Source organism: Echeneis naucrates, chromosome 20 (assembly GCF_900963305.1).
Source record: "Echeneis naucrates chromosome 20, fEcheNa1.1, whole genome shotgun sequence".
Lineage (NCBI taxonomy): Eukaryota > Metazoa > Chordata > Actinopteri > Carangiformes > Echeneidae > Echeneis > Echeneis naucrates.
The window spans coordinates 3,425,791-3,449,835 of NC_042530.1; the positions used below are offsets into that span (position 1 = coordinate 3,425,791).

The window sequence follows — 24,045 nt, forward strand, 5'->3', positions numbered from 1 at the left end:
CTTCCCCTAAAGATAAATGACCTCACACCAGCGTCTTAACATTTTTCATCCTGATTTTAAGGGTTTAAAATTTAAAAGAGGAAGGTTGAACATACATGAGAGTAATTTCTGAATGCTCGACTTGCTTAGACAGTGTGTACTTAAACTTTTACTCTGGTCTGGGATTCTCAGCCACTGTGACGAGCCACATTACCACTCCCGTCTAAAGACCTGCTTTAAATCAGCTTCACTGATGTGAATTATTAACCGAGACACCTCACATTCCTTGCGCAGATTCAGCCGTTCTTCCAATCCCACCAAAGCTTTTATTGTTTTTCTGTTGTTGGGTTTGTTTTTGTTTTTTTTTTTCCATCTCCATGAGCTTCATCATCCACTCAAGTGGTTTTAAGTCACCACCATGACTGAAAGTCATTGCATGACTTTGACTGTGCTCGAGTTTTCCCCTGGTGTGTCACTGTTTGAGGCTCTGAAACAGATAAGGAGCACTGTCAGACCGTCGGGGGGGCGGCTGGCCCAGCGCTGCCTTAACAAGACTGTTGTGAAAGTGTTGAGCTCAGAGTAGGAATGCTGTGACAGGTCTAGACCTGAACTTCCGCATTAAGCAGGAAGAAGTGAACAGTCAGGAGGGCCAGATGCAGTCCACACCAGCAAGTGACTGATTATTGGTGCTTAACTTCAGCAGAGAATAATTTTTACCGGGGGGGGGGAAACTGATGTCTATGTGACGTTTATCTTGAAACTAACTGCGGCAACGAGGATTAAAACATTTAGAAAGGTGAGTCTCAGCTCTGTTACATTGGATGTTGTACCTCAAGTTAACGGTCAACACCCATAGCTGTTTTTTTTTTCTGCGTACACACGACTTTGACTGTCTTATGCTGCCTTTAGCTGATGGATGATGATGTTTTTCCTGATTCAGTTGAACCTGAACCTGACGGATCTGATAGAGAATATTCACGATGCAGAGGGAGCATTTTAGACATCCTGTCAGATTTTGTGATATAAAAACCTTTTTTCATGATACAGTCATTTAAAAAAGTGTCGCTGCCCCTGAAGATCTTTGTGCTCTCATGCGATAAAGTTCAATCAGGTTGGTGTGTGGGAATAAGAAGGGGAGTGAATCTTTTTTTATATGAATCAATATGAATGTTAGTGTGTGTTATGAGTGTTCGCTGTCTGCTTTCCAACTGGGTGGACCTGGCTTTAGTGTCAGACACCGTATGACTCAATCCCCACACAGATAAGAGGGTTGGCCTCTCATTTCTAAAGGTAATGGTGCTGTCAGTTTGTCACTGATTATCAGAACACTTTTCGCACTTGGCTTTGGAGGTGAAGTTAAAACACATTAACAGACTTGATTACGTTTGTGAAACATTATCGAACATTAGCGTTTGAAACCATGGAGACAATTTTGGTGTCGTCAAGGCAGAAAACACTAGAATATATCTTTCTTCTTTTTTTTTGTCAACAATGTACGCTGCCTATACACAAAACCTCCTTAAAACTGTGGTTTTGATATCACTTCAGTCTTGATTCCTAGTCTGGTCCTTAATCTGCCTATCTCACAGTTGAGCATATTGGCATCAAACCAAAGAACGGATATCTAATTGGAATAAGAAAGAGAACATTTTCTTCAAAATGAGAACTCAGAGTTTGGTCTGGTTTCCATTTTCCTGCCTGAAGCTTGAGTTACACATGTGCAGACTTATAAAAAAGGCTGAGACGTATATTTGAGATCATTTAAAGGGGGTAGGGAGAGTTTCTAGAGGAATGCAAAAGTCACTTGCATGCTGTATTTTTAGTGTTTTATTTCAATGAATACCAGTGAAGCTGTATTGGTATAGAGAAGCACAGCTATGTGTTTTTCTTTTTATCGGAGTTTGGAGGGCTGCCGTGTTTCATGCCCAAGTGTTCTCAATAATATATATGAGTGCTGACGGCTACATATTCTCAGAGTGGTTTCTGAAGAAGAAACAGAGACGGCGTCAGAAGGCAGTGGCATTCCTTTATGATAGTAATCCCCCATCCAAAGTAACGGGACTGTGACTCTTCGGTTTACGAAGTAGTTGTGCAAAAAATGCACTTATAGACGGAAACATGAGTGTTGAAAATGGAAAGCTGACCTTACGAGATACTGAACTTAAGAAACAGTCTTTCAAACAGCATTAGTCATGTTGCCTTTTTCACTTTCTAATGCAAAGGTCCTCCAAAGTTGTTGCTAAAAACATCTTTGGCAAGGTTTCAGAATGGTCCGCGTCCGCTCCATTATCCAGTGTTGTACTATCTTCATAGATTTGGTTGTGCATTTTCCGGAGAGATGATATTGATTTCTCTGTCATGTTAACAGGCAAAATCAAAAGCTACGGCGAACCAGCTTGTTAAAAAACACAACAAAACTATGTGACTTGCTGGCACGGAGCTACATTAGCTGAAGCTAAACCAGCCGCCTCCTCCTTTATATCTCCGAAGGTTTTCACAAAATGTCAAACTAGTCTAAACTTTAAGTACTCGGCAGTCTGTGCTGTTGGATTGTGGGTACAGAAGATGACACCATCTTCATGCCATCTGCTCTTCTGGGTTTTTCTGCTCCACTTTCTTATGTCACGCTACAAAGAAATAATCAGGGGCTGGTGATGCTCTATTAATTTTGCCTCCATTAGCAGATTCCTGTTTGTTTTTAAGCTCTGACCAAACGTAAGACCTTTTTTTAAATATAGTTTTGTTGTCAATGGCCGTTGCATCATATGTAGAAAACACAAATCAATCCAAATTTGATCAAAATGATGGTTTTGAGGCAGTTCTGTGTCAGTAATAGTAAATCGTCACATCTGGGTTGTGGGTGGATCGTGTCACAATTTCCTTCACAATTTCAACACAGCATTTGGCAGGAAGTTTGCTCGTTACCACTTCCTTAAACCAAATGAAGGGGTGCACTTAGAACAGTTAGAAAGTATCACACGTGTATGTCACTTGGAAATTACGGCTGGAGAAACAAAAATCGGTCAGGATGCGGACTGATTGTGTAATATCATCAATCCCACAGATATTTTGCAAGTTTTCATCTCGTAATTGATCTGTGGGATCAGAGGGTTGCCTGTACAGTTTCTCATTAACTTCCAACCATCTGTCAGAGGTTGGAACAATATTGATCCATCTCAGAGTCAAATGAGAAACATCATGTCACAGGACTGTATGAACTCTCGCCTGGAACCTAATCAGTCACACTTGTCTCTTCAACAGTGTGATTTAAAGTGTGCCTCGGGTTTCTTTTGATTAAATTCGTGCAAGCGTTTTTTACTTTCCTAAAGTTTCTAAACCGTACGTTACACTTTGTTGAGGATAATATTTTTCATATGTACCATGGCGGAAAGGAAAGGTGGAGACTGGAGGCTGGGTCGTGCAAACATTTTAATTAGCCTGAGAAAATTGTAAATGGTTGAGTTGAATCGATGAGACTGAGAGCTGGGTGGAGCTAAATGACAAATATAGACCAGCGGTTGGTGGCTAACAGTTGACTGTAATCAGTGTGTAGCCATTGTGAAATGGTCACAGTCTTAACCTGTCCACACCAAACCATTGCTTAACCAGAGCAATGTCAGATGGTAACTTCAACACAGCTGCGTTCAACATGAGTTTGCTCTATCAGTGCCTTCCAGTTTTACATTCAGAGCTGCTGGTGTTTTTACATATCGCCTCTGAGCTGTTAGAGCCCAAAGAAAGATGACCTTTCACTGAAAGGCAGAGCTTTGACTGGACTCATGAAATCTTCGCTGTTCATCACACACAAATGCAAAGTCAATGACGCCGTCAATGTTGATAAATTAATAATACAAGCAACAACCAGTCGTTTTCAGTGGGGCGTTTCGAAATGATAAAAACCATCGAGATTAAACAAACCTTTCTCATGAATAAAAAGCTGTGAAAAGACTCAGTATTTAAACATGCATTTAATGAATGGATGGCCTTATGATGATTGTATATCTGTCAAACAAAATATCAATGGCTTTACAAGATGTCTAAGATCTAGATATGATAACTCATTCAATCACTCATCTGCTGGAAAACCAGAGAAGTCATTGAAGATGTTAACATGTAGGAGAAAGGAAAGTTTTAGTGGAGCAACTCAAATTGCTGCTCAACATCAAGTAAAACTTAATGGAAAATCTCCACCTGCCTGCTCTGGTTACAAAACCTCAGAGCTATCCATCCACTTCCAAATCTAACTGTAGACATGGTGCTTCAGCAGGAAAAGCGGGGCCTTCTTCAGCATCGTCAATCATCAAACATGAAACATAAAACTGTAAAAGCTAAAAGTCACCAAAGTTCATTAACAGCCATAAAACGTGGTACAGAAGTTGCAGCTTCCCCTTGGCGAGTGTTTGGTTAGAAAACGGCTTTACTTTGTGTTCAGAATATTTCGAACTAACCTGCAGCGGAGCACAGTCTATAAACCGGCTGGAAGAGACTACTTTATCATATATGTCTGCCATTATTGATGTTAATAACTCATGCATGCGCTGCTGTGGCTGAATGAACTCTCACACACACACACAATCACTGAAATGCTGTTTCTGACTGCTGGTTATGTTCCACAGAAAGAAAACAGGGACTCTGTTTTGACTGCACATTTGAGCTCACAATAACATTTGCTTTGAGAAATGAGGCTTCAAATGATACATGAGAGAGAGCTTACTGTATATAATTACAGATGGAAATCTCAAGTGAATCTTCTGGAGTTGTTTTCACAGTTAGCGCTGTCGTCCCTCAGGCTGTTGTGCTACTGAACTGAAACAGTGAACCTTGATGACTCTGACATTTTGCTCCATATGTCAGGGTTAAACTACTGAACATAAAACTGTAAGAGGTGATAATTAATGAGATTGGAAACTCTGTATGCAAGCGCACGTATTTTAAACAATCGGTGCGCGATTCAGGTCACTTATAGCAGTTTAGTTTTGGTATTGTTGTATATTATGAGCGGAATAAATGCTGTGTGCTGCAGCTGCGTGCTATGAATGTGCGCTTTCAACACATTGCGATCTTAAAGACATTGTAGTGAATACCTGAAATTAAAATGAGGTACAACCTGTGTGAGCGTCTTCGAGAGATAGTTTAGAAGATGCTAAAATTAGAATAATCCAATGTGATTAACGTAACCTGTGCCTGATGTCCATCCATAATAAATTTAATATTATGTCTGAAGCTGACAGAAAATGTGAAAATACTGCACCTTCCAGTTCAAGATGTGAAACATGATACAACAAGTTTGGGCCAAAAAGAAAAAAAGAATACTTGGAAGTTAAACGTACATAGTTTTCTTTCTTCAGTCTGGGTTGGAGATGTTTTGCAAGATAGCATGGCCTCAGGCTACGACCACAGAGATTTCAAAATAGCAGCACTGAGTCTCACCGCGGCCTGTGGAACATCTATATGTATGTAACATTTGTGTCTCCATGCAAATGGATTTACCTTTTCATTCCACACATTCCTCGGCTCTCATCGTCAGGACGAGCCGTATCCAAATGCTGTAAAACTCCTCACCAATCACTACAGCAGGTTACTCTGATTTCCGGAAATCATTTCATTTTTTTTGAGTGTTTACTGCATCTGACGTCTCTGTTTGCTTCAACCAGATGGAAGACATCGATGCCATGTTCAGCGACCTGCTGGGGGAGATGGACCTCCTCACTCAGGTAAGCTCATCCAGTTGTCTTTTTCTGCCCGAAAGGACACACGCATCATGACGCACATACCCAACTGTCATTCTTTTCCAGACTTTCAAGGGTTAATTTTCCCTCTACTTAAATAGACATCTCTCCCTGAAAGACAGATGACAAACTCACTAAAACCCTCCATCGATCACAGAGACACTCTAGACTGGCAAGCACAACAGACACAGCAGGGGGGAAACACTCCTTGTGGTCATCCAGCAACCATAAATTACACGTTTTTTTTTTGAGGGGAGGTCAAATGGCAAACTCATGAGCTAGCCAGAGATTAGACTTTTTTTTTTTTTTTTTTCTTGAAGTGAAAAGTCCCGCTGATCACTTTGATGTTGTTTTCCAGCCCACCAGTCATTTTAAATCACTTCCATTCCCTCGGGGTCAAAGGGGTGGGGGGGGGCTTAATACGACACATAGAAGTCCTGTTAGGTGTGCTGCCTGAAAACAGATGTAACGTTAAATGTGTAAACACTATACTTTCTTGCATAATGTTTGGGGACAGTTTATGTTTCAGTGCACTCAGGGTATGTTGTGGATTAACTCGGTGTGCCTCCGGGCCTTCTGCGGCTGTACAGATATTGTATTCACAATCCTATAAACACACCGCCTTGTTTATTCTTTTTCTTGCAGAGCCTCGGACAGGAAACGGTACCACCTGAAGCTCTCCCCCCGACCAACCAGGAAGTCAATTACTCCATCGGCTTCACCGACCTGAATGGTGACTTAACTTTTTGACATGCTGCAAAGAGCAGGGTGTTGAACTTCTGCTCTGATGCTGTATATCACATTTTCAATCGGTTATTTAGAAAATTATCCAATCCAGCATTCAGTTGCTCTGCAATATCTGTGGCTTCAGTGGAAGACGTGACTTCAGATGAAGACTGAGGTCACTGTATGTGCTAATCACTCGGTGTTTGCCTGCAGCACTTTCAGGCTGTAAAACAAGCAGTAATAATGTTAAAGCAAGGTCACAGCATCTGTTATTAACACTCCACTGTAAGTCCTCCTTTCCTTGTTTTCTTTTAAATAGTGTGTCATTAACTACGTCTGTCTCGCTGAACCAGATTTATTTACACTGTGTCACAAAGGACTTGGACACAAACCCACCATGACAGCTAAATCATGAAATATGGTTCCATTTAATAACAAAAGTAAAACTCTCCACCCATGCAAGACGTTGTGTCAGACTATATTCAGGCACTGAGGTGCTTCCAGTCAAAAGCTAATGTCAGCATGCAAACACAATAAATCACATAATAACTATGCTAACATGCTGACGTCCGTGTCGGGGGAGAGTAGCTGTCTTAATCAATAAGAAAAACAAATTTCCACATTTCTTTACATTTCTTTTTTTTTTTTTTTTTTTTTTGCTACTTTTATGGTTGGTGTTACTGTAAAAATTATTTGTATGGTTGCTAATTCTGCAGAATTGGACATCAGTGTTAAAAATGCCATGTTTAGGATTAGAGTTAGCATATAGCATTATGGCTCTAAAGTGTTTAATTACACTGACTGACATTTAAATTGGAAAAACTTTAACATTAGTATGAATGCTGTTAATTGATCATATGGTGAACTTTTAGCACAGCACAAAGGGGTGAATGATGTGAAAAAGTTGCATTGTTTAATAAAAATACAAATAAGGAACTTGAAAAGTTTAGACAAACGTTTGAGGAGGAAATTAGATTTTTTTAAAAAAAGGACTTTTAAATTTAACGACCATTTTTACTGACTGAGCCGCTTTTTTCACAGCAGAGTAGACTCTTACTGCAACTGTAAAAATGCCCTTGGTATGTAAATACAAAGACTTGAATGATTGTGATTCAACCACCAGAGTCCCTGCACGAACTGGAAGACAATGACTTGGATGCGCTGATGGCTGATTTGGTGGCTGACCTCAATGCGACTGAAGAGAAGCTTGCAGCAGAGATCAAAGGCCTGAAGACGCCATCACCGACTACGTCAGACCTGCCGCCTCCGCCTAAAGGCCTCAGCCTCCACCCTCCGTCTCCCCACCCTTTACCAGCATCCCCAGCCAGCAGTACGAGCAGCAGCGTTAGCACCCCGGCCTCTTCTGCTGCCTCCTCTTTACCACCACCGCCTCCTCAGAATGCAAAGCCTACAAAGGTGTGTCGCCTCTGCACAGTTTGTAGGCCTGACAAGAGAGCAGTGGTCTGAAATATAAGAAGTGAGACTTTGAGGCTTTTCAGGCAAGAGTGTTTAAGTGCGTTGTCAGGGATGGCAGTTGTTCTGGTGGGTGTGTCCTGGTCTACCATGAATAACAAAACAATACTGCCAGCACCAAGATCACCAGTTTCCAAGGTGTATAAATATATATTACCGGTCAGTCTTTGCGGAGCTGCTCTTATAACAGCTGGACTGTGAGATCATGGTGAAGTCTCTCTTGGATTGAGGCATCTGTTACAGTTACAGAGACCTGTGTGAGTCTGTCTGGAATAGATCAAACACGTACAGCCATGAGGCAGGAAAGAGTAACAGGATCAATACCAAAGGTTGGAGCAGGAGAGGTGAGGGGGGGGGGGGGGGGCAGACAGGAGCTTATTGCTTTAGCAGAGCTTGTTACCTCATCCCTCTGAGGTAGAAAGTCCAGCTGTGCTGAGGCAGAGAATTTGTGATTGTTAGACAGAGGTGCACAACCTCATTAAAACTGCACTGTCGGCAGGAATTTTATGTATCGCATCCCTGCTAATTGAGATCCAGTAGATTAGATTTAATTTCACAAATTAAATTCTTTAAAAACACTACCCCCACCCACGGGAAGTTATGCAATTAAAACTAAATCAAAACAAAGTACTGCACCCCCTGAACAGAAATTAGATGCCACAGACAGAAATGGAGGGGGAATTGGATTTTCCCCCTGATTTACCTCTAACACAGTTTTCATCTGAGCGGTGGCTCAGGATTTGGAGGAGTTGGACGAGCTGATTTAGATCGGCATCTGTCAAAATATTAAGCTACTGGAAGCAGTCAATTAGCTTTGCTTAGCAAAAAGTGTGGAAACAGCCAGCCAAAGGTAACACCGTAGGGGAATATGTGAAATCTAACAACTACTGTACTATTTAATGACGTCAAAGACGATTTCTCACCACAGCGTATTTTCCAGGTTTAGTTTTAATGCAATTTTATTATAATGATTGTGTATATCTCACTTGTGCTGTTTTAGAACTAACGGCAGATGCAGATCTGTATTTTGTTTAAATTCAGCCTCATTTCATTCTATCGTGTTTCTTATTCAGGAAGAAATTGAGGCACAGATGAAAGCTGACAAAATCAAGCTTGCGCTTGAAAAGCTGAAGGAGGCCAAAGTGAAAAAGGTAAGACGGACAAACTCCTCTGATTCCTACGTCCACTGGAAACAGTAAACATAAAAGGCATGGTGAATTATGGCTACACGGGTTTCATTGGAAAACACGTCACCTCTTTTCCATCCATCACAGTAAAGAATGGCTACTTGGTCATGCAGGATAGCACGGCTTCTGCTTTGGGTGATATGTGGTGACTTTCTCAGTTTCAAAGCAGCTCACTGACGTGCAGACAAGCCTTGCCTACAAGATTTGTTTCCCTGCTCAGATAACTGTGCATTCGTAGAAGGCTTAAGGAAATCAGACTGAGTGTTGAGGAAAACAGTCACTTTCACAGGAACATCTGTCTCTGAGTTAAGCAGAGAAGAGCAAGGTGCACTCAGCGGTTTCAGCAGAATGTGGTGTGAGGTTTCAGATAAACCATCTAGTTTTGACACGTCATACTTTGAGGGTTTCCCCCCTCCCCCCTCCCCCCTCCTTCCTCCTACTTCCAGGAGGAAGTACTGTCAGAGGAAAAATAATTTCATTCATCCATGCGCCAAAACAATATTGTTGTCCGGGGAAGGTCGAGACTGAGGAACATGTGATCTATCACTCTAAAGTCTCTTGTGATAACATCTCTGAAACCCACATTTCTATGACACCAGGCGAGCGACTGGCTGACCTTGGTTTTGCAAAACTCCAAACTCCAATTTCCAAAGCTGGATTTGTTTCCAGATGAGAGGAAGCGTGAAGCCATATGAGCCCAGGAAGAAAGTGCTGCTCTGCTCCGGAGCAAAATTAGTCTCGGCCAACTTGGTCAGAGCCACTGAGAGGACAAAAAGAGATAACAACCATTTATACATTAAATGCCTGTAATTAAACTGACAAACAAATCTGCATGAGCTTCAAGGCTGGATTTGATATCACCCTCCAAAAACTCCTGCAGCTGTCCACGCACTATACCTTTTATATATATAGCTATTTTTTTTCTTTTCTATGAAAAACACAGTAATGCAAAGTAAAATAAAGTCAAATCTTTCCTGACAGCTGGTGGTGAAGGTGTTAATGAACGACGGCAGCTCCAAGACCCTGATGGTCGACGAGAGGCAGAACGTCAGGGAGGTTTTGGACAACCTGTTTGAGAAGACTCACTGCGACTGCAATGTGGACTGGAGCTTGTGTGAGACCAACCCAGAACTGCAGCTTGGTGAGTTGCAACGTTAAATTTTAATTTAACATGCCGGAGCGTGTGGTGGATTCATTCATTCATTCATTCATTCATGCATGGAGGTAACAGCAGCGCACGCTGTGGGGCCAGAGGTTCAGTCTGTGCACAGAGAGTCTTTAACATTTCCAGCACGAGCTTGGAATAAATCAGCACCAACATTTCCACGGCAGACAATACAAATATAAAGATGTCATGTTACTGCTGAAGCTGCTCTGTTGGCAAGTGATTCTGGGTAATGTAGTGCAAGAACACCACAGAGATAAGCATACAAACTGAGCAGCAACTATATCAGCAAAACCAGAAAAACACAGCAGCAGGAGAATATCACTTCAGCATCGTAAACCTTCAGAGTGTTTTTACATCAACTGTCAACTATAAGCACACACAAACACAAACACACACATTGTACAGTGTGGGCTATTTCACCCTGGGCGAGATGATGGACTGTGTTTTTATTGGCACAGTGGCGGCCACACTGCAGCAAGCCCACAATGAAACATTGATCTTACTCCCATTCATTCTTTCATCGTCGTCCTCCTCTTTTCTATCATCCCTCCATCCCTCTCGCTCTCTTAGACAAACACACCACAGACAGGTGTGTTTAATTTGTTGTATTGGACACTGTCAGTCATCCTCCCTGTCATGCGGAAATCGGAGCCTTATGATCTCAATCCCCCGTCTGAGCAGTGTGTGTTATATTTACTTCAGCTGCCGGACTGTGTCGCCATCAGTTTCTCCAGCCGTCCATTACCATCTGTTTTCTCTGTTTTCTTACAACTTCATCAGATCGTTCCAGAGATCACTTATATTTCTAAAGAGCCAATGTTATATATACTACGAACGGCGAGCTGCTGTACTCCATCCTGAGCACTTAAGGAAATACTGGTGGTAAAATCATTAAGCTTTGCAAGCAATAAAATCTAAATCAATAGTGTTTTGCTTGAATTATATTATATTCCAGTAATTTTATATCCAGCTAGTTAAGCTGGGACGCCCTAAATGAAAGGAGTGTCTGCAGCATTCACTCCCAAGGCCATTCATTGTTTTTGAAGACTGAAATCTCAATTTTCCTGCCACACGTTTAAAAAAGCTCTTCACCTACACTGTGTAGTTTTTGTCAAACTTCACTAAAATAGGAGGAAATTGTGCGTTTAGTTGGGGATGATCAGAAACGTATTTGATTGTTTACACTTGAATTAGCAGAACACAGTATGTGGAACATGGTGGCCTAGTTCCTCATTCACGTTTTGTCTATCCAGATTTTGGATTACAATAGATGTCCACAGAATTAGATACATAAAGTTTTCCCGACAGAATCTTAAAAATAAATGGATTAATTCGTTACATTCTTTCTTTCACGCTGTATGTAGAATATGATCTGCTGGTAAGGGTGAATTACCTCTGCTGGAAAAAAAAAAAAAGAGGAATTATGTATTTCCTTTTGGTCACTGTGGGTTATTTTTGACCAAATGTTTAAATTAGCTGTCTGAGATACACACAGCGACTCAAAAATTCTTTTGTGACAGAGACTTGACTCATGAGGCACGGGAGTCTTGTCATTGCCAACCAATTGGACAGCATGCGATGTCGACAATAGAAACTATTTGACTTAATTCATTTTTTTAAATGTGCATTAACTCCAAAGTGTGCTATAATAATAATAATAATAATGATAATGACATTTATTTATAGCGCACTTTTCAAAAGAAACGTTACAAACATTACACCCAATCACTATAACATGCCAACCTACATTTAATCTTTATCAATAAAAATGGAGAGCTGTTATGGGCTCAAAAGCAGCAACGTTTTATTCACCCAAGTGCAGCCGCAGTCGTGAAACACATCATGTAGTTTATGTACTTCAACTGGATTTTTTACTTGTGATAATTCACTCCAGCAGCACAGTCACACCATCCATTTGATGATTGTGAGAGTCAAACTGTAGATTGGAACCTTGGCAGCAGTTTATTTAATGTCTACCTCTGCCTCGGTGGGTAACCTGTAATTGGGGGAATATGGCTAAACTCCAGTCAGATGCCCCGGCGCATGATGGAGATCTGTGGCAGCGACTGTGTGGGTGGGCGGAAAACAGGAGGAGGGAGATGGTGGAAAATGCTCCTAATGCGTTTTCGAGCATTAGCGCCCATTTAAAGTTCTTTCAGCAAATGGGCAGGGTTGTATTTTGTCAAGGCCTTTCTTAATTCAGCCCATTTGAAATAGACAATTGCACAGCTGTGAAGCCAACTTTTAAGCAAAGATGTCGTGAGAGAGTGGACTACTGTTCATATGGTAAATGGTTTGCTTTGGCAGGTTTTATAGTACAAAAGTAAAACACTGGTGACATGGGAAACATCAACTGGGATTAAAGAGTAGTAGGCTTTGGTTTTAAATAGTAATGTACTGTAGAGAGTAAACTGGAGGCATTTTACAACTTTTGGCAGGAGTGTTTCATTGTGCCGAGAAATAATTTTCATGGCTAATATAAGAAGGACAGTAAGCAAGCTTCAATTTAAAATATTTTTACTGCTACTGTACAATTTCTGGATTGCTTCTTGCCCAAAAAACAAAACTTTAATCGTTTTTCTGTTTTTGTTTCAACATGGCCTTTTTGATTTTCATTGTTATTCCGCTTACATTTATGCAAATAAAAAATTGTTACCCTTTTTGAGGCTAAACGAAAGCAGAACTTTGATTGCAGAGATGACATTTCCCCAATCCGACCCAAACCAGACAGCTTTAGAAATAAACAATTCAAATCAAGCTCAATAATCTTTGTACTACCCCAGTTGTTTATCCGCACTGCTTACTTCAGTCATTTTTGATATGCACATATCGTCAATATTGACATTAGCTTCAATATTAAAATGAAACTTACACTTTGACGCATTAACAAACAATTTAATACAAATTCTATTCCAGTACTTTTATTCTGAAACTTAAAAAATAGCCTGCTGCCAACGATTAAGTGTTTTTATGCCAATAAAACTTTCAATGTAGGAGTTTTATGGGGGTATTCAAGCCAATGGACCTCTTGGCTCGTAGTCATAAAAGGCCTCATCCTCTGCCTGCCAGCAGCATTATGAATGGAAAAAATGAACAAAACTGGAGTAAAAATAAATATCAGATTGAACACATTTTGCCCAGTAAGGCCTCATTTCTCTACAAACCAAAACGTATACAATGGTAACTTGAAAAATGCTACAATCACAAGAAACTAACACACAATGTGGTTCCAAGTTAATGATCTAACAGGAGTTTGCTGACATTTAAGTTTGATTTTGTTTTGCAGATCGGACATTCGAAGACCATGAGAACCTTGTGGAGCCTCTCTCAGCGTGGATGAGGGACAGCGAGAACCAAGTTCTGTTTCAAGAGCGGGGAGAAAAATACGAGGTTTTCAAAAACCCACAGGTTAGTTCCCCTCCCTGTGCCCAGAACACACACATTAGCTTTACTTTCTAAATATAGTAGCTTTTACACTGAGCAATTAGAGGCGATGTGCATGTGATATCTCAAAAATCTAAATCTGGCTAGTTCATTATTCTTGGCCTTGGATTGTGCAAATCTATCTCCACAATGTTTCAGCTCAGCGCCGTCTGGATATTTTCACTGCCGAATTGTTTTCTGAGTTATGGGATGTCTTTGCTCTGTGCAGGACAACCTCTTACATTAATGTCTTCGCTGTAATATATCAGACAAAACAGCTTCAGGCAAAAGACAGCGAGATCTTGGCCTGTTTGTTGATATAATGGAACCCTTTATAATCTCAGACTATTTAATGGATTCAGTCTGTTGGCGGAGACAAATAGACCAGTCAGAAAACTAACGAGATATTCTTATTTTTAAAGTACTCCATCATGTCTTCCATGTCCCACAACAAAAGACAGATCTTATTTGTCCAGTGTGTCTGTATCAATTTCCAATTTGAAGTTTTGAAAGCAGCTACCAGAATAGAAATCCCCTTTGGGCGTTCCTGTACCACAATGCAAACATTCAGGCCCAGACAATGATAAGGAACTAGCCTGGTCACGTGGGGACGCAGAGTTTGATTTGGTGTTTGTGTTGATAATCACTGTGTCTAAATCTCTATAGAAATCCTAAAATTCAAATATTCAGTGTTTTATTCTTGACATGATAAAACTACTTCAGGGGCTGATCCCTAACTCTATCCTGATGGGAATATGAATCAGGTTTTAATTGTAAATATTTTGGGAAATATCTGGACAAGTTGAACTTGTCATCATGAATGCACTTTGTTTTATTCTGGCAGAACTTTTATCTGTGGAAAAAGGATAAGAGGGCTCTCAAAGACATTAAAGACAAAGACAAAGAGATATTAATACAGGTAAACAAACTTTGACACACACACACACACACAAAAACAACAACAACAACAACAACAAAGCCCTGCAGGTGAAGTGGCAGTTTTCCCAGTTGGAGCTCTTCTTAGGGACCCCATTCATCCCTTTTTCACCTCTGCAGGAGAACTTCTGCGGGACTTCCATCATCGTGCCAGACCTCGAGGGGGTGCTTCACCTCAAAGAAGATGGCAAGAAGTCGTGGAAGCAGCGGCTCTTCCAGCTGAGGGCCTCAGGAATTTATTATGTGCCCAAAGGGAAGACCAAGGTCAGGGTTCAAAAGAAGGGATGTTGTTTGTAATCTGGGTTACACTCAGTTGTGCTCGAGCACATCGGACAGCGGCGGCGAGGATGTGAAATCCTGCAGATTTACAGATATTTTTGTAATGTCAACCGGCCCCCTAATGAAATGTAAGGTCTATTATTTCATTTTTCATTGGGACTACAAAGTTCAGGTTTGTTGCATTTTTGCGTTATCACCTCTACTCTTGTTTCATGGATTGTTGGATATAACGCGAGCTCTTGCTCCCTGCTGGATGGCTACAGTATATTCACTTACGGTATATCTTAGATCTCTTGGCAGCTCCTGCTCCCAAACATACTTTTTATACAGCACATTAGCAGCTGCTACTGCATTTTTAGGGAAGATCTTCAATTCGACCCCAAAGAAACTAAACTTGTAATGTAGGAAAATAATCCCCTTTTATTTCTTTTCAGTCGTCCCGTGACCTTGTGTGCTTCCTCCAGTTCGACAATGTAAATGTCTACTATGGCAAAGACTTTAAGACCAAATACAAAGCACCCACTGACTTCTGCTTCGTTCTGAAGGTAAGCTTAAAATACATTTATTACCTAAGACAGTTTTATCAGTAGAGTGCTAAAAACTACGCCCATTTGCGGAATTAAATTAAAAAGTTGTTGCAACTTTAATGTGTAACATCTAGCACATAGAGGGACAGAGTTTTAGTCAGGCCTTTTTCCGTTTATGGTGCAAAAGATGTTTATGCATAGCATTGTGGTTTGTTTGGGGTTTTTTTTTTTTTTGGTTGTGTTTTGTTTCAGCTCTTTTACAGTGGTCAGCCAGACAGCTGCTTGCTTTCCTGGAAAAGTGAAATGCAATAAATAGTTGAGTTTGAAGAAGTGAAAGGACAGTTTTAGCCAATTTGGTGAAAAAGTAAGTTAACAAAAAGAACGTTTTGAACGCATTTCCAAGCATTTTATTTTTCTAGAAGGAATTACTGTAACAGCACTTTGCATTTAATTAAGAGTGCTTTAAAAGTAGCGTAGATTAAAAGTGCCCACAGTACTCATTTAACAGTGAGAAATGCTGATGTGGAAATAGAGAATTAGATGGGTTGATGGTCAAGTCTTAAAGGGATGTGAAAGCCTGCGCTTTCTTTTCCCCTATCTTCTGTGTGAAACACTGGAATCAGCAGATACCATTAGAATAGATGGGGAGGATCAAAGTGAAAAAGGCTTAGAGAGGCAAAGAAACTGAATTGCCAACCAGTGAAAGACAGTGTCCTCAAGGTTTGAGTTGAATGGGGGAAAATAAGGTGTTTGTTCAAGGGCAAAGGAAAATGGCCTGTCAGACTGGACGAGGTCTAGCCTGTTTCACATGGGGAATCACAGAAAAACTTGTGTTAAACTGCTCCTACTTTTATAGATGACATAAAAATAGCACCATGATACGTAGCTGAGAAGTGTTAAATTAGGGTGCGGGTTTGAGACATTTGCCAAGGGGGTGTGTAAATGTTGCAACAAAGTGCAGCACTTAAAGGAAGATTAAGCGTTGTGCTGTGGCCGGAGGTGATCTCTAATGCCATCCTCATTATGTACAACTGATATGACATTATCTGCAAATTTGACTTTTCCTCTTCAGGGAAAACAATTGAGTCTATAGTGGAAAACAAAGCCAATATTAGTGTCATTAGAGAGATTGGACAAGATCAGATCTCAACAAAGATGTATCGGAGCAAAAATTTTAAACATCTTGTTTGTCCCCATTTAAGATAAGAATGAAGTTGAAATCCAGATATCTGCTCTCTGTGAATGTTAACAAATGGCTAATCTAAAATTTAGTTAATACTCCTGACTCACTCTGCCCCCTTGTGGCACTCAGAGATATCCTCGAGATGACCTTTCCTCGAGTTGGTTACTGTCCATAAGCAGAGGGGGTTAAAAACTGTCACTATATTATTTTTAATATTCTACAATACAATTAAATTTAGACAACTGGAAAGGAGGTGGTCGTAGTGACAGAATATGCCCCCTTCAGATGCTACTTTTATGATAAAAATCCATGTTAGAAAGTCTTAATCAGCTGATCCTATGTGAGGGCAGGTCTAACCATAGCTCTAATGTGGATTTGTCTCCATAGCACCCTCAGATCCAGAAGGAGTCTCAGTACATCAAGTACCTGTGCTGTGATGATGCCAGGACCATGAATCTTTGGGTGACAGGAATACGCATTGCAAAGGTCAATTTGAACAACCATGTTTTTATTGAAAAAAAAAAAACCACACGCACATATAATCTCCCTTAGGTCAGACACTGTGAAGTCACCCTCTGTGGTTTGTTTCTTACACTTCCAGTACGGTGTGTCGCTGTATGAAAACTATAAAACTGCAGAGAAGAAGGCAGCTGTCAACTCTGTGTGGATGAACCGCAGCACTCCGTCAAGCTCCAACCCTTCAACGCCCTCGCCCACCATCAAAGGTAGCACGACACACAATTGGTCTTTTACTGAGTGCTCCGTTGACGTGAAACAACCCAGACGAAGTTGTATTAGTACGGCTCTTTTCCTCATACTGTACGTTCAGTACTGTTGTTTCTGTTCTTCCAGCCAAAACACCAAACCAGGCGAATGGCCACGCTCCAAAGCCCCAACCCACCGCCCCTGACTCTATGGTAAAGACTCCTTATTATCGCTGAATCTCAATGTTAAATGTCAAATCACACACTGCTACCTTTGAAATTTAATTTACAAATAAATAACGTGGAAAATTGCAACAAATTCCGTTAGACTTCAAGTGAAGGATCCACCTTGATTCAATAATTTTGTAGAAGGGAACTAGATCCACAGGACTGTCCCTGGAAATTATGAAATTCTTTAATAATTATAGGAAAAAAACAGAAACTGCCAATTTGGTTCACTTCCATGTAATAAATCAGTGTTTTGATCATTTCATATTCTCCTTTTTCCTCCCAGGACTTTGGAAACTTCCCACCTCCACCATCAGCTGATATTCTCCCCCCACCGCCTCCAGATCCAGCGTTCCCCCCTCCACCCCCTTCTTTGCCTGCCAAGAGTTCCTCAAGACCTGTCGCCCCACAGCACAAGCTGCCAGCCAACTTTCCTCCACCTCCAATGGCAATGGACAACCTACCTCCTCCACCCCTGCCTCCACCCATCGATGACTCCCCAGAGGCCCCCCCGGATTTCCTTCCACCTCCTCCTCCAGCTGCTGGCTTTGGTTCACTGCCACCACCTCCCCTGTCTATGAACTCTTTACCACCACCGCCTCATTTTGGAGGTATGGACCAGTCTCTGCCCCCTCCACCTCCAGATCCAGAGTTTTTACCACCTCCTCCACCTGAGCCAGTGTTCACAGGGGCTGGAGCACCACCGCCTCCTCCTCCTCCTCCTCCTCCACCGCCTGCCCAAGCTGCTGCTGTCCCAAGAGCACCAGTTCGACCCTCTGGATCAGTGAGGAAAGTACCCCCTGCTCCGCCAAAGAGGACTACACCATCGCTGCAAGTAGGAGGAGGTGGAGGAGGTGGAGACTTCATGTCAGAACTGATGGTAGCCATGCAGAAGAAACGTGGTGATCATTAGTCTGAATTGTAGAGTAAAAGTTTAGCGTGAACTTGCTGGTGGTGGGCGATGTGACTTTCATTCAATCCCTTTTATCCAGATGGCCCGAGCAAAGAGTTGGGCCTGTGTGGAAGGGAATGAGAAGCACACGTGCCCACTAGCATCCTTAGCATATTTAGGCATCTTGCTTGATTGAGGAGGAAGGTTGATTTGAGACAATCTACAAAATGTGTCTTTAGAACAAAGGTCACAGTTCACAGACACTGGTGTGTATTTCTTTAGTATGACATTAAATATTAATGTTGTCATATTTCAAGATTTTTTTTTATTCTATTTTAGTCCTATTGTACATATTGTCATGATTGCATGTAGGGGTGTAAATACTGTCAAGCAGTTAACAGTTACCAAAATAAAACCTCCTTGAGAGTTCTTTAAAATCCAGCTGAACATTATTTCTTACTGTATTGACTGATTGGATGTTCCTCCCTTCGCTGCTGCCATTGGCTGTACAAAAACACGATATAACATACAGTGTCTCCCTAAAAGAAACAACCTCCATGGATTAAATTTTATAATAAATCAATTTAATAAGCCAAACATGATATGAAATTAGAAATTATATGATATGAAATTAGTATGTATTAGTATGTAGCTGCCAAAAAAGGCATGAAACATTTTTATGAGCAAACATTACTGGTGATCCTAATAGAAATGAACATTTAAGAGTCATGACCTTGACATCAAGAGAAAATATATTCCACTAACATGGCAGCACCAAAATGTACAACAAAATACCACCTGATCTGTTATTCTAACTTATTTTGTTGATCAACCCGTAACGCGTCACTCACGAGGAACAGCTGACCTTTAACCTCTGAGCCCACAGTGGAGGTCTTGCTGCATAGCCCGCCTCCTCTGCAGTCTCTTGTGTAACAAAAGGAAAGGACAGGATGCGGTGCAGCATCTCCACCTAGTGGGAGGAAAATGTCAAAGCTTGTCATGAAGAAGAAAATGGGTCATGGAGGAAACGCTCAAAAACTTTCCAACACATTTCAACAGATACGCACCTCAGTAAAATCATTCATCTCAGCTTTTCTGATCGCTGACTCTGCCATCCAGTTCCTCAGCACATATCTTGGATTTACCTCTGTAAAATATTTTATACAATTAGACAAAGATATCCCTGCTTTTCTGAAGTTTCACCATCACATAACCAAAACTTGTGAATTCCTTACTTCTAGTTTTGGTTGTTATTAATACTTCACTGAAAATATCTAGATTTTGTGGCTTACGTTTCATTCGGGCTTGACGATCCAAGTCAGTATAATTTTTTTGTCTATACAGAAAGAGAAAAACCTTTCAGAGGAACTTCAGTTACCAAACTCCCTCATGGTCTGACATCACATATTTTTGCTTACCTGCTGAGCCGGAGGAGGTACATATTGAGCCAATCAGAGAAGTGGGAGTGCAATGATAAGTCATCAAGAGCCCACATCTAACAGAGACAAAAAAATATTTAAAAACATGCCTTCAAATAAACAGGCCTCTAAATACATTGGCTTTGGGTGGTTTATGCATTTCCAATTACCCTGTAATTTACAGTTTGTCATTTGAACCCTACCTCTGTGAAGTTCCTGTTGTGAAGCTGTAGGTCTGAAACTTCACTGAGCTGTCTGAAGGTCATGGTGAAGTCTGGCTGTGTGTCCTCCATCATCTGGGCAGATAACCACACATTACACAAAACCAACAATATACACAATGTCAGGAAATGGGCAGTGAGGTTAAACTGATGTAGAAGAAGCATGCAACTCAATCAAAGATGATTTGCCTTAAAAAAGATGGCAATAAGAGAGCTGTCTCCTTCCTCTTCACCAAGAAGACCCAGTTTTGCTTTAAATATTTGGTGAATTCTGAAATAAGACCAGAAAATAAAACTGTATTTTCTTCATGGTTTAGGGATAGCATGAGGCAGCTCAGAGGAAAAGACAGATTCAGATGTGCTCACCTCGTCTGGTAAACAGTACCATATCCTTTTAAGATAGTTTTAGCCCTGTAAAAGTGAAATAAATTAATGATTCCACTTTATTAGTGTCTTAAATTCAAAGGGTCAAAAAACTGTGGTGCATCAGCTTTGGTTTGAAAAGGTCCATGACCAGTGTTACTTCACCAGAAATTATTTTCTTCAACAAGGAGGTCATGTTTTTATACATGCTCATTGTTGATTTGTTTGTCAGCCTTAAACAAACAAAAATTATTTATCACTTCATATGGTGCAGAGAGGTTTGATAAAAGTTAACTTTTATTTCTCTAAATACTAAGATATTACTTTAAGCCTCCCCAATACAAATATATATAGGTTTTCTTACTCTTTCTGCTGTTTTTGTGTTAGCACTGGACTGAGAGCCCCCAGAAGCTTCTCCAGGTTGAACAGCCCAACATTGGCCTGAGCTCCTATGCTGTATCTGCCCTCATCATCAGATGTGTTTGGAATGAAGTCTACAACATTATAGGTCTGTTTGAGTTTCCTGACAGAAACAGGGCAGTGAGACACTGAAGAGATACAGACATACATTATAGTTACATACTGGGGTTATAGGACTCCATGAACCCAAATGGTCCATAGTCGATGGTGATAGACAGGAGGCTGAAATTGTCCGTGTTGCACACTCCTGCCACAATTACACACAATAAATACAAGAATATGTTGGTACAAACTGTGCAATATCAACTGGAACAGGTTCTTACCATGTGCAAACCCAACAGACATCCACTGAGCGATCAGATGAGCCGTTTCATTTACAAGTGTGGAAAAGAATACCTAAAATACAAAGAATTCAACAACAATGCACAACATACAAAAACCTTTGGGTGTGTGCAACAAAAAGCACGAGGTCTTTTTGGTTGACTCACCAAATATTTTTCTGAGTCACCTGAATGGATTGAAGGAAAATGTTCATTGGTCACAAAGTCCAACAGTTTTCTAAAATCAGCAGGGCAGTAAAGTTACGTTGAGTTACAGGATGCTCTATTGAAAAGGAAATTATAAAATGAAAAGTGTTGCTAATGTGACCAGCCTCACCTCAGGAGGTCTATCTCACCACTTTGAGCCAAGATTTCTAACGATCCAATTCGAAACCATGACTTTGCTAAGCGCAAAACAACAGCTCCTGTAGTCAAAAACAAAATGTTAAAGTTGAGTAAACTATGGTAACTATGGTTCAAATTACATCAAGAGAAACACCGAAGTCTTCTGTACCTCTCTCTTTTTTCACATTCCCATTGTAGAATTGATCCCTCAATACCGGCTCCTCACTCACAATTAAACTAAAACAAAGTTTAAAATACATCAAATCCATAACAGAGCATCAAAAGTGTCAAAATGATAAATATCTACTCAGTTTCTTAAAGTAGGTCGGTTGATAACACCTCATGGCTGTAGAACAAAGATGCAGACGTAGACTCTTTAAAGTCTGTTGCCTGTGGTTTCCCATTTCTTGTTTTCATACAACAGTGTTGCTCTTACCTGGCTGCCCTGCTGGTGGGAACACCCAGGAAATGCATCGCCTCACTGCACAGGAACTCCCTGACTGAAGAGCGAATCACAGCTCGCCCATCTCCAGACCTGTGATACGGTGCACATTCAGATCGTTTCTCAGGATAGTTTATCAATAGAGCCTTGACTTTTTTTGCTCATGTTTATATATTGCATGTAAAGTTCAAATAAAACACAGTAGTATGACAAGAAACCCACCTGGAATATGGTGTTTTTCCAGAGCCTTTCAGCTGCAGATCCCATATTTCTCCTTTCCTATGAAATTGAACAAAAAAAGAAAAAAAGTTAAGGCTTTAAATGGCAGTGCACCTTGATTGTCAGTAATAAAAATAAAAAAATTACATGAATTCTGATCACAAAATGCCCTCACCTGTTGGAATATTGACCAAGGAAATGTGCTCGACCATCCCCCAGCTGACCTGCCCAGTAACCAAACTATAGGAGAGGGCAACAGAAAAACCAAACTGTGGTTAGACATACCTATCTGTTTTAAAACAGCACATTTGTAATGTAAGAACCTGTACATTAAAAGTCAAGAACTTTGTGGGGATACATCACCAACAATGCTCTGCTGTGGAGTGAACATATGACTGACTCATTGTGTATGCAGAACCTACTTTTATATGTAAAAAGGAAAAAAACTTTACCTGATGACCTCCATATCTGTGAGCAAGAGGGACTGATCCCAATAGCATTCTGCTGCCGCTGGCATAATGCAGAAAATCCTCTGACTGTGTTACCGTTAGATCTAAATCCAAGATCCCCTCGATGACATCCTGTTCAGATGATTTTGGATATAAATAAAGGTGTCACATATAATGGTGACATGATGTAGCATGATGATATTACATCATCACCTTGGAAACTGCTGCCAGTCTTAATGGTCCTCTCAGTGGGGTTGGAAAAGATTTGGAGAAAACGCAGTTTTTGACAGTGCGAACAAAGTTGCCATCAACCTGATCAATTGGGAATGCTTCTACAGAAAGGAAAAGGCATAAAAAGCAACATTATTTCTGTATTGAACTTTCTTTCCATTTAAGTGTGAAGACAAGAATCCACATTACCGGTTAGTTTTTTGCAGGACACTCTGAACTGGTCCAGGTCCTGTATGAGGTTAGAGACATTCATGTTCCACCTGGATTTGACCATGTGTGAGGAAGGCCGGCTGTTTGATGCCGCGTCATCATGACTGCGACAGTGTGAATCAGTGCTCTGGCAAAAATCCTCAGCATAAACAGGTGTGAAGCTCCATGCTGCTGATAAAGCAAAGACTAGATCTATGTAGATAATCCACATAACCAGAGTGGATCTGAGTCTGTTAGCACGGATGGAACTGTGTATTTTCATGGTTCAGCTGGTCCATATCACAAACATTGGAAATTACAAGTAGCTGAAGTGTATAATTTACCTTAACATCTGCACAATTTTGTGAATTTAAAATTTGTACGTATTAATGCGTTTTTGAATTATACATTTTTATATAATTTACTCTAATGAAATGCCTGATTCACTACTGATGAATTGGAAGCTAAACAAAAATTTGTATTTGCAAAGTAAAGCAAAGTGCAAACGTGATCAAATTCAGTGGTAGTTTAGCCAGATGGGATTAAAACTAGTTTTCAGCCACCAATCAACTCAGTAACTCAAACTGTTAAACATGAAGTTGGCGTCTTCGGGTCAAATAAACCCCGACCAAATATAACCAAAAACAACTTTTATCTAAAGTAGTCCGTGGAATTTAAGAAGATGCTAAATTGTTAGCTCCCTAGCTAATTGTTAGCTAACCAACGAGTAGCCTTTTCTCTCCCCATAAAAAAACTAACGCTTAAATATTTCCTGACAAAAGCAACAATACTTTACTCCTGTCACCGAATTCATGATCAAATGAATGTCACTTTTGGAGAAAAAATATAATATAATATAATATTGTTTTCTTTTCTTTTCTCTGCTCTGCGCTGCCTTCCGTTGCTAACGCTAACAGTTTTTACGAAACGTCATCAGCCGCCGCCGATGACGCACTTCCGGTTCGTCCAGCTATGTAATCCGAAGGTGAGGCGT

The 24,045-nt window shown here is 40.6% G+C and overlaps 2 protein-coding genes across 3 annotated transcripts; one reads left to right on the forward strand and one right to left on the reverse strand.

Moving 5' to 3' along the window:
* Positions 1 to 596: 596 nt before the first annotated feature.
* Positions 597 to 18,875, forward strand: apbb1ip (amyloid beta (A4) precursor protein-binding, family B, member 1 interacting protein). Of its 2 annotated transcripts, XM_029528908.1 has the most exons (15): positions 597 to 775; positions 5,634 to 5,693; positions 6,354 to 6,441; positions 7,558 to 7,850; positions 8,981 to 9,058; positions 10,076 to 10,235; positions 13,549 to 13,670; positions 14,530 to 14,604; positions 14,742 to 14,885; positions 15,335 to 15,445; positions 16,998 to 17,096; positions 17,212 to 17,335; positions 17,463 to 17,527; positions 17,829 to 18,093; positions 18,154 to 18,875. In XM_029528908.1, exons 2-15 carry the CDS (start codon positions 5,634 to 5,636, stop codon positions 18,453 to 18,455), a joined length of 1,986 nt encoding a protein of 661 aa, XP_029384768.1. In that variant the 5' UTR covers positions 597 to 775; the 3' UTR covers positions 18,456 to 18,875. The 2 variants fall into 2 exon arrangements, with proteins under 2 accessions (XP_029384768.1, XP_029384767.1); XM_029528907.1 differs by having other exon boundaries at positions 599 to 775; positions 17,829 to 18,875.
* On the reverse strand, positions 17,884 to 23,968 carry LOC115060800 (protein adenylyltransferase SelO-like). The gene is made up of 19 exons (XM_029528909.1): positions 23,052 to 23,968; positions 22,845 to 22,963; positions 22,635 to 22,763; positions 22,358 to 22,422; positions 22,186 to 22,242; positions 21,958 to 22,056; positions 21,691 to 21,758; positions 21,514 to 21,601; positions 21,345 to 21,414; positions 21,180 to 21,252; positions 21,020 to 21,103; positions 20,801 to 20,930; positions 20,440 to 20,484; positions 20,263 to 20,344; positions 20,056 to 20,148; positions 19,853 to 19,929; positions 19,727 to 19,770; positions 19,502 to 19,581; positions 17,884 to 19,404 (listed from the first exon to the last, which is right to left on the reverse strand). Exons 1-19 carry the CDS (start codon positions 23,332 to 23,334, stop codon positions 19,282 to 19,284), a joined length of 1,809 nt encoding a protein of 602 aa, XP_029384769.1. The 5' UTR covers positions 23,335 to 23,968; the 3' UTR covers positions 17,884 to 19,281.
* Between the last annotated feature and the right edge of the window lie 77 nt (positions 23,969 to 24,045).